This window comes from Lontra canadensis, unplaced genomic scaffold (assembly GCF_010015895.1).
Source record: "Lontra canadensis isolate GAN:19392208 unplaced genomic scaffold, GSC_riverotter_1.0 scaffold167, whole genome shotgun sequence".
Taxonomy (NCBI): domain Eukaryota; kingdom Metazoa; phylum Chordata; class Mammalia; order Carnivora; family Mustelidae; genus Lontra; species Lontra canadensis.
The window spans coordinates 844,465-855,000 of NW_022631161.1; the positions used below are offsets into that span (position 1 = coordinate 844,465).

The 10,536-nt window shown below is 48.3% G+C and overlaps 1 protein-coding gene across 1 annotated transcript in view; it reads left to right on the top strand.

Annotated features, from left to right (window-relative positions):
* Positions 1 to 367: 367 nt before the first annotated feature.
* The window catches only part of TNFAIP8 (TNF alpha induced protein 8), a 113,203-nt gene continuing 103,034 nt past the window's right edge, over positions 368 to 10,536 (top strand). The window contains exon 1 of the mRNA XM_032845606.1: positions 368 to 503. Coding sequence (XP_032701497.1) covers position 503 — 1 coding nt within the window. The 5' untranslated portion in view covers positions 368 to 502. The remainder of the gene's footprint in view (positions 504 to 10,536) is intronic.

The window sequence follows — 10,536 nt, forward strand, 5'->3', positions numbered from 1 at the left end:
CCCCGACAATCTAGCTCCTCCCACATCCCCGACTCGGCTCCTCCTCCCTAGCCCGTCCCGCCCCCAGCTTCCTGGCTCCTCCTCTCAGCTCCGCTCCCGACCGTCGGGCCCCGCCTTATCCCCGCCCCTGGCCCCTCCTCCGCCGCCCGCTCTGCCCCCACCCTCCTAGCTCCTCCTCTCAGTTCCTTCTCTGGACTCCCAGCCCCTCGTGGCTCCGCCCCTGACCCATTCGCTCGTCCTCCTGCCCCCGCCCCAGCGTCCTCGAGCCTCCCGTAGCCCCGCCCCTGGCGCCCAGTCTCCCTCCCCGCCCCGGCCGCTGTGTTCCTCCCTCTGCCTAGTCCGCCCCTCCCCTGGCCCGTGGCTCTTTTTCTCTCGCCGCCTCTGGCCCGCGCTGCTGATCCGTCCGCGGAAACCCGCGAGCGTTCGAGCCGCTAGGGAACTCCGCACCGTCAGATCACCAGGTTCGCCTGTGTGTCCCGGCGCCGCCGCGCCTTCTCTTCAGAGTAAGTGCCTCCCGGCGCGCGGGTCTCGCACACACTCCCTCTCCGGGCTTCCCCGGCCGCTGGGCTGCCGGCTGCTGCTAGGGGCGCGCCTTCCGCTCCCTCAGACTTACGGGAGTGAGTGGGTGTGAGTAGGTGCATGTGAGCGCGTGTGTGTGCAGGCGCGCACAGCCCCGGAAACTCCCCGAAGTTTTACCCAGTTTCTGCGCCGCGGCGCCTGTCTGAGACCTCCGGCTAGCAGCCCCTACCACAGACTCGGGTCGAGCCTTTCCTTCACTTCCACCTCCTCCTCTGAGCCCCACGCGCGATCCGGTCCTTCCTTGTGTAGACGCGGCGCCCGCTGTGTGTCCCGCCGCCTGCTAACAGCTCGTGCTGTGCAGAGGACTGCCCGGGTTATCACGGTGCCCCAGGTTGCAGACCTAGGTGCTGGCCTGAGATTGTAATCCAACCCCGCGTGGTAAAACGGGCGCACTAGAGTTTTTGCCTCCGTCGTTCGGTGGAGACTGCCTTTGCAGAAGAAAGTTTTGTGTGTGTGTGTGTGTGTGTGTGTGTGTCCTTGCGCGCACTCGGGTGACACTCGAGCCTTAAGCACCTGATGGAGGGACACCTGATGAGCCCTTTGGGACCCAGGGAGGCTGATAGGCATGTTCAAGAACCCCCTCCAGCTGACCAACCAAACTTTGACACCTAAAAGGGTGTGCATTCCTTCAGTGACACGGTAATGCTAGCGCCGACTGATTTCCTAAAACACAGCAGTAGTTAGAAAGAGCAGGACCTGCGGGTTGGTGGAAGGAAGGGGACAAGAGTTGAGAGCCCAGCCCTGGAACAACAAAATCCTTGAGCTACTTATATCCCTGTGGAAATTTTTTTTAGGGGGGGGGGGGGGGGGAGCAGGGGATCAATACTATCTCAATGTAGAGTACATTTATGCATTTAAAAAAAGGTTAGGGGCGCCTGGGTGGCTCAGTGGGTTAAAGCCTCTGCCTTCAGCTCAGGTCATGATCCCAGAGTCCTGGGATCGAGCCCCGCATCAGGCTCTCTGCTCAGCGGGGAGCCTGCTTCCCCCTCTCTCTCTGCCTGCCTCTCTTGCCTACTTGTGAGCTCTGCCTGTCAAATAAATAAATAAAATCTTTAAAAAATAATTTAAAAAAGGTTAATTGATAGCGACACTGTACTTGAACCCATCCCTAAAATGATTCCCTGGTTGCCGAATTCTTCTGAATTCTTCTGTATCTCTGAATTCTTCTGTATCTCATTGTATTCTTGCTGTGTTCTTACTGTGAAAGTAGAGATCCCCATAAAATGTCCCCACTTCCTTGACAATTCATTTAAGACATGCTGGTAATTAAATGACGTGTCGAATAGAAATCTTTCATTGAGGTGTACGGGTGGAGGGGTGGGCGGCAGAAAGCTGTGTGGCTAAAGGAAATCACTAGAACAGAGCAGCCTTTACGTTGCCATTGTACGTTGGCATGTGAAAGCAAGTGCTGATAAATCACTTTAAGTGCTGCTTATCACAGCAGATATTTTTATCCTGGTTTCAATCCCGTGTTACACAAAAGTGTTTCCACGGTGTTTTGACTAAGGAAACATTATGCTGTGAAATGTAAACATATGACTCCATCTCTCTTAAAGGAAAGAAATAATTATCACACTTAATTAAACACCTGGAAACATTTATTGCCACCTTCTAATTAGATCTGACATGGGGAGTTAAGTCAGCAAGTTATTGCTAATTTTCTAGCTGGTAACACAGTTAGCTTTTTTGTAGGTTTTTTTGGATGGCTGTTCCCCTTGGTACACAGTACTTGCCTCCCCCACCCCTGGCCCACCTTTTGAGTTTCTGCCTGTTATTTGAGTAAATAGTTTCGGGAAGTGGATACCACCTACCTCCCTGTAAAATGTGAATGCTTTAGATGTTGACTGTTTCGTCAACGGAACAGATGTAGGCCTTATAAGCTATTCTATTCATCTAGATTATCGGATAATTTAAGAATCATTGGGAAATCACTGCAACTGAGAAGCGGCCCCCAAAAGCGTAGTTGTTCTGACGAGTGGACCCTGAAATGTTGTTCTTTAAGGGAGATTTTAATCTCTTGCGCCGTTTGGTGTCCTGTGCTTAAATTCAATGATATGGGGTAGCTTGAGCTGGAAAATCTCATCTTCATTGTCCCTTAGTTCTCTGTTTCTGACTCTGTTGCCAGTTACAGTGTTCGTCTTGGTAGCGTGGTCTTGTGAGTGTAGACCCTTCAGGTATCCTGACAGAATGGCCGAGAAGCTGAGGGTGAGCATGCCCCCTGACCAGAAGAGTGTTTTCTGAGGCCTATTCTCTGTAGTTCTTCGTTCTGTTGAAATTGGAGGAAAGGGTGTGTGGAGAGAAATGATTGCATCCAAACAGCACTCGTTAGGAAATGCCATATGGGAGGAGGGGCCAATTTCTAGATGGTTTCTGGTTGTGGGAATTTCAGATGGTTGCTCTTTGCTTTTGAGTCTCCACCATGCTGGGCACTAGGGAGATCTCGAAGTTCATGGGTCCAGTTAATCCTCTTCTGCTTGGGACAGCCTTTTGGAATGAAGACATTTGCTTCTTGAAGATTTCATGTGTGGTCTGTCAAGAGTTAAGCTTTGCTGGCACACCTCTCAGAAGAATCTGTTCCCCACCCCTTCCAGGTTTGCTCACATTGAAGGGATGCAACGTGGGGGAACCTTTGGGAGGCAGGGGAGGATCAGTGAGAACAAGTGAGGGCCACCTATTTTCTCACAGAGACAAAAGCCAGCGTTAGTGCAACCCCAGTCCTAGGACCACTGACTTGGGCCCCAGGCCCGTGCACAGGGTCCAACCTAGGTTAAAAAAAAAAAAAAAAAGAAAGTGGACCCTTGACTCCCTGTTTGGCATTCTCAGTCAGCTCAGGTCTGAGACAGAAGTTGACGGAAGGCACTGTGTGTGGGGCTAGATTAACTTTTTTCGCCTCACCCCTCCTCATGCTGCCCACATCCTGCGTCTAATACCAAATGCACACAGTAAGAACTCAACAAACATTAAAAAGGAGCTTTTAAAACCCCAACCTTTATGTTTCCCTGGGGTAACAGTTTCCTTTCAGCTCTCCTATCCCTGGTTTTGATGACTCTGGCCCTGGAGTCTGAATTGACTGAAGTTTCTAGACTCTTCTCCGTGAGTGGTGCTTACCAACAGCTAAAAGTGGGTACTTCTTTGAGGGTAAAAAAAAAAATTTCAGTGATCCTTGTTGCAAAAGATAAATGAGATAAAATAGTATCCAGTGGACACTGGTTTGCATTCGACATTTTGGAGTAAGAAGAGGAAATGAGCTACAGGTGGAGGGTAGATAATTCTAGAAACAAGAGGCACTCAGGAACGTGAGAAACCATCTGTCCTATGGGTTTAAGACCATAACGTCTGTTGTTAGACAAATCTGGGGGTGTATCCCCTCTTCCAGCTTGCGGGGGCGGTGGGGGGTGTTACCGTTGGTTCACACAACGGACAGAGCTGATAGAGCTCTTGCTGTGTGCACAGCCCTCTCCTGTTCACAGGAGGGCTGGCAACTTGCAGGGAAAATGTCGATAAGAACGGGCCCCAGCAGGTAGATCGACAGTGGCAAAAGTAGGTTTAGAATTCTTCAGTTTCACCAAGGGAAGTAAAGGCACTTCCCTAGGATAGAAGAACCGTTTTCAAAATACTTTTATTTCAAAAGATAAGAAATGGAAATAAGCACTTTTCTTCTAATGTCCCTTTCAAATGGCCTGGGGTATAATTGCTATCAGCCTGATTCCAGAGAACTTTGTTTCCCTGGATTTTCACTTTGTTTCCCTCCTTTTAGAGAGTTGTTGCATTTTCTCTAGAGGCAAGGATTCATGGTTCAGGACCCAGGTAGTAGAGGTTCGGAACCAGCAGCAAAGCTGGGTGGGCAGCTACAAGTTTGTTTTTCTAGGGTCTGCTCTGATATCTAGAAGGAGAGAGTTGATAGAACAACTCGGGGATGTTTCTCTCGAGGTGACGAGGGGCGGGGGCAGGCATACAGTGATCTGCCTCACAAAAAAAAAAAAAATGGATGAGGGATCACAGGAATGGGCCTCTGCTTAAGCACTCCATGCTGACTTATAAACAAATCGAGATTTGTTTCTTTAATAATAGAGAATGGAATTAAATCCAAAATTCCACTTGTAGTTTCCGTAAACACTGGGAATAAGGATGACTTCTAGGTTAGTCACGATGTGGTTGGTTCACATGACTCTGCAGGATTCACCTCTTCCAGTCCCAGCCACCCTGGCTGTGTGACTTTGGACAGTCCACTCAAGCTCTCTGAGCCTGTTTCTCTACCTCAAAACTGGGGATAGTAGTTACGTCCTGGGTTTTGTGATGTGGATTAAAGCAGAACGTCCCTCTCCTGTGTCCATGTGTGGAAGGCACCCAGCAAAGGGTGGGCTTCTCTGGATTGGCCAGGTTGGGCTCATTTTGAGAGGATGGTGTTTGTACTGGGTCAGAGTGGAGGGGAGAGGAAGAGCCATAACTTGTACCACATGTGTTTTTAGCATGAACTTTCTTTTTTCCATGATGCCAGAGGAGCCCAGAGAAGGGGGTGAATATAGCACAATTTCAATGATTCCCAGCTGCAGGGTCATGTGATAATGGAGGGAAATCTTGCTGCTGCTGCTGCTGCTGCTGCTGCTGCTGCTTCTAAAGAGAAATGAGCCAGAACAGGGTATCTGGGTTTTTTTGTATCTAAGCATGAGGCAAGCCAGCATCCTGGGAGCCTCCCTGTGTGTGAGGGAAGCTTTTCTTCTTTCCCTCCCTCCTTCTTTTCCTCACCCTCCCTCCCTTCCTTCCTTCCTTCTTAGAGAGAAAGATTACAGGGGCAAGAGGCAGAGGGAGAGGGAGGGAGAGAATCTTCCTCGGGCTCCACGCATGCAACCTGGGTTGGGGGGCGGAGGGGCTCAATCTCACAACGCTAACATCATAACCTGAGCTGAAATCAAGAGTCGGATGCTCAACCGAGGGAGCTACAAAGGCGCCCCAAGAGGAAAGCTTTTTAAGAAAAACCTATTGCAGTTAAGATGTGAGCAGTGGGTTGGCCTTTCACCTCTGGAGGCCCTTGTTTAAATCAAGTATTGGATGAAACCCAATTATCCAAGACAGATAGGCAGGTATGTCTCAGTTGTCCTCGGTGTCACAAGGGGACCTGGCCTGGCAGGTCTTTGGGGGGAAGCTGTGAGATTTCCAGAGGGAGGGAATGCCTCGTCTTGGTTGTCTACTGGGTCAGGGTCTGCTGGGCACACTTCTCTCTCTCTCTCTCTCTCTCTCTCTCTCTTTCGGGCATGAAATACCCTTGTGTATATTTGAAATGAGCCAACCTCCTCCACCCCTGAGCACTAAAAAGTTTCTTACAATATCACTTCCAACCAAAATACCAAAATGAAGGAGGCAGGGGTTGTAGTGTGTGCTTGTGAAGACCCAACTGTCTTCATCCTTCCCTAGTTCAAGAGCTTGAGCTGTGTCCAGGCTCGCTCGCTCTCTCTCTCTCTCTCTCTCTCTCACACACACACACACACACACACACACACACGTGACTAAAGAACTCTGCAGAGATGTCAGTCTTCTGAGAAAATCAGCAGACACCACGTTGGCAACAGATTGAGGAGTTCAGAACTATCTTTGATGATCCAAACCTTTAAGGAATAAGTCTCGGACTGGTTCCACCAGTCAGCAATCAGGAAATAACTCCTTTGTGTTTCTTTCTTCTCTCTTTCTTCTTCTTCTTCTTCTTTTTTTTTTTTTTTTAAGATTTTATTTATTTGAGAGAGAGAGAGAGCACAGAGGAGCGGGGGGGGGGGGAGGCAGAGTCCCTGCTGAGTGGAGAGCCTGATGAGGGGCTGATGAGGGGCTCGATCCCAGGCTCAGGGTTATGACCTGAGCCAAAGGCAGACGCTTAACTGACTGAGCCACCCAGGCGCCCCTCTTCTCTCTTTAAAAAGATGAGGTAGTTTTCTGGGAAAGGCTGGTGTTTGATTCTATGTTATCACTTCCCAAGGACAGAGCAATCCTAATTTCAGTGCTGGAATCCCTTGTTGCCTTGGTGACAGGATAGGCTCCCAGGAACTCACAGAGTGTACCTGACAGGTGAGTGGGCTCAGACCTCCCCTCTGTGTGGCACTCACCGGGTTATTTTGCTCCTTGGCTTCTCTGACCTGGAAAGCTCAGGCTGCTGTGACTTGCCAGGGTCAGACACTATGTGTCAATGGGGAGCCTTCTGAGGAGGCAGGGGCTCTGGGGGGTCCCTGGCCTTTGTGCCCCAAGTGGGATGGTTTGAATGCATGAGTATCTGGGCAGCCACAAAGGTGATAGACCAAATGAAGCCGTGAACTTTTCCAGCGTGCTGCTGTAGTGCAGGGCCCATCAGGAGCCAGAACTCCCCACCTAACCGCAAGTCAGTATCCCCTGGGACCCTTGATACCAAAGATGCAGGTTCCTGGTCTCCACTACCAGAGCTGGGCCTGGGACTCTGTATTTCTGAACCCCTCCCCCCAAACCTTGACTATTGCCTAGCAAATTCTAAACCCCTAGCCTGGGAGACCAGTTTTAATATCTTGTTCTATAAGAAGACTATTCAGGCAACAGATGATCTGTAGGGTTGTTTTTGTTTGTTTTTGTGGGGGCCCAGGGTGGTTTTGGCAGTGGAAAGAGCAGATTTATTGAAAGTACAGAGTGGTTTTAAAAGTTTAAAGAAGATTAAATTGAACTCGCTCAAAATGAACACCTGTTCACCCATCTAAGAAACAACAAAGTAGTTTTTCTAGTAGGTCCTCGCTGGGTGGAGGAATGTTGACCAACAGCGAGGTCAGAAAAAAAAAAAAAATAACCATCAACATCCAGAGTGGTGTCCCATGAGTAGATCCAGGAATTGAGAGCTGTGAAGCAGGGACCCCAGGGAATCAGCTCAGGATTCATGAGTTAAAAATCTAGATTACCAATCACTGGCTCTGCTGACGTCATTGGCTGGTGCTGGCAACCTGGAGGCCATATCCTGTGGCTTCATATGGGATGGGCGCCCCTTTTTCAAGAGTGGCAGACAATGAGAGGAGCACAAGGCCTAAGACTTGGTCACTGAATGTCCAGTGAGGGCTGCCCTAGGTCCCCTCCCTGTCCTGAGGTCCCGACCCCTCTGGGGCTGTCCTCTTCTTGGGGTGCCCCTCTCATTTCAAAATGGTGGGCAATGGCAAGATGGAGAACACAGTTTCTTTCCTTGAAGCCACGTTGCCGTAACTTTCTCCACTTCCTCCTCCTCCTCCCTCTTCTTTTTACAAATTCTTTTTCTTTTTCCTTTTTTTTTTTTTTTTTTTTTTTGCATTTTGAGTTGGCCCGTGCTTGAGACTTTCTTCCCTATTTCTGAATTCTGGTCACTTCTCCCTTTATCACTCTGGTAAGAGCCATGGGGTATATTAGAAGTCTGCCTCTGATGTTACATAATAGCCATTTTAGTAGGAGCCTCTGTCTTTCCCTTGAGATTTAAATATTCTACCAGGGATCCACAAGGATATAAAGGGACTCCTCTGAGTCATGCTTGAGCCCCTCTCTCTAGGCAGCCATCCTGCAGCACGCTGGCAGGGACAGGGGTGCTTCAAGCCTCACAGTTTGGGAAAGGGGTCAGTTGTAAGAGTTTGGAAGTGGCTTGTGGAGATGGATGGCGGGGGCATACCTGACTCTGAGCTCCCTCCAGGCACATCTACCCCAAATTTACCTTCCATCCATCTGTTGGAAGTTCTGTTGCCTTTTATGGTTGCCCTTACGGTTTATACAGTCCTGATAATAAGTAGTGTGGTATATCACCATATTGGTGAAGCTCAGACTGGACGGCTTTAGCAGCAGATCTATATTTCTCCCAGCTCTGGAGGCTGGAAGGCCAGGCTCAAAGTGTCAGCAAGTTTGGTTTCCCTTGAGGCCTCTCTCTCTCTAGCTTGCAAAGGGCTACCTTCCAGAATTTCCTCCCCTGGCCTTTTCTCTGTGAGGGCATCCCAAGTGTTTCTCTCTCAAGGACACAGGCCCAGTCAGATTAGGGCCCCACCCTTGTGATCTCATATCACCATAATTATCTCTCTAAAGGGCCTATCTCTAAATAAGGTCATATTGGAGGTTGGGGCTTCCAAATATGAATATGTTAGGGGGCAGAATTCTCTGACTATGAAAGGGTATTACAAATGGTAGTCTTTCCGTTAGCGTCGTACAGTTTACATCTACTATGTAGAGTGCTCTGAATTCGCAGTTACTATTTTGCACTTTAAACAACTATTTTTAAATTTTTTTATTTCTTTTCAGCATAACAGAATTCATTGTTTTTGCACCACACCCAGTGCTCCATGCAATACGTGCCCTCCTTAATACCCACCACCTGGTTCCCCCAACCTCCCACCCCCCACCCCTTCAAAACTTTCAGATTGTTTTTCAGAGTTCATAGTCTCTCATGGTTCACCTCCCCTTCCAATTTCCCTCAACTCCTTTCTCTCCATTTCCCACATCCTCCATGTTGTTTGTTATGCTCCACAAGTAAGTGAAACCATATGATAATTGACTCTCTCTGCTTGACTTATTTCACTCAGCATAATCTCTTCCAGTCCTGTCCATGTTGCTACAAAAGTTGGGTATTCATCATTTCTGATGGAGGCATAATACTCCATAGTGTATATGGACCACATCTTCCTTATCCATTCGTCCTTAAACAACTATTTTGAAAAAATTAAAACATGAGAAAAAGGTGGATTTTTTTTCTACTTATCTACTTATTCACATTATTTGGGGTCTTGATTCTTTAGCATAGGCCCATTTCCATCTGGGTATTTTCTTGTCTCTCAACCTGAAGAACTTCCTTTATTATTTCCTGTGGCTCAGACCTGCAGGGAACAAATGCTCTCAACTTCTTGTGTGTGTGCCCTTCATTTCTGTGTGTCCAATTTTCTTCTTATAAGGACACCAGTCATTTTGTCTTAGGGCTTTCCCTAACGGCCTCATTTTAGGTGAATCATGTCTTTAAAGATCCTATCTCCAAATACAGTTCTGTTTTGAGGTACTGGATGTTCAGGCTTCAACATTCGAATTTGGGAGGGGGGCACATTGCAGGCCATAACAATCAGGATACTGTAGGTGTAGGTGGTAGGTAAGAGAACACCCAACAAACAGGTTTGAACAGTAAAGTCATTAAGTTATCTTGAGTGAGGGGAAGTCTGTGGTTGGTCCAATCCAAGGTTGAACCAGTGGCTTAAACAGTTATCACCAGGGATCAAGTTCTTCCCATCCTCCCACTCTCCCATTGTTAGCATGTTACCTTTCCTTCAGCAGACTTGCTGCCTCATGGGCAGAAAAGGGTGTCATCAGCACCAGGTATTGCACGTTGTTCCCAACCCCATCCAAAGGCACAAAGTGTGTGTGTGTGTGTGTGTGTGTGTATGGAGGGTGGAGGGCAATGATGAATCTATTCTCCTGTAGTGTCCATGTCTTTCTGTCCAGGGGTAGAATCTTTCCTGAAGTCTCCTCAGGCTTCGTGGGGCACAAGTGAGTGAAGTGGGGCTACACGGGAAACTGTGAAAGTAAGTAGCAGTCATTAGCAGAAAACGCCACTGTGGGAGGTTGGCTATGCCAAAAGGAAAAAGGGAGAAGGCATGACGAGTGGGCAGACAGCACCCTCCCTGGCCCCAGACTCCCACATTCTAGAAGCTGTGTAGCTAAGGCCCTCACTATTCCTGAGAATGATAAAACCAGGTTTTACTGGAATTAAAGCTAACCACCCATGATGAGGAGTGGGGAGAAAAACAGAAGATGGGGGAGGTGTTGAAAACCACATAGGCTTCATTACTCCTAGTAGTGACTTTTTAATGGGAAGGGTCATAGATTTAGAAAAATAGCACAACTTACTTTAGAGACAGCATTGTACATTCAAACCTCGAAGGTGTCCACCAAATAGAGAATTCTTCACGTTTCTGGAAACATTCACAACCATAATGGCAATAATGACACGCATTTATGGAGTACTTA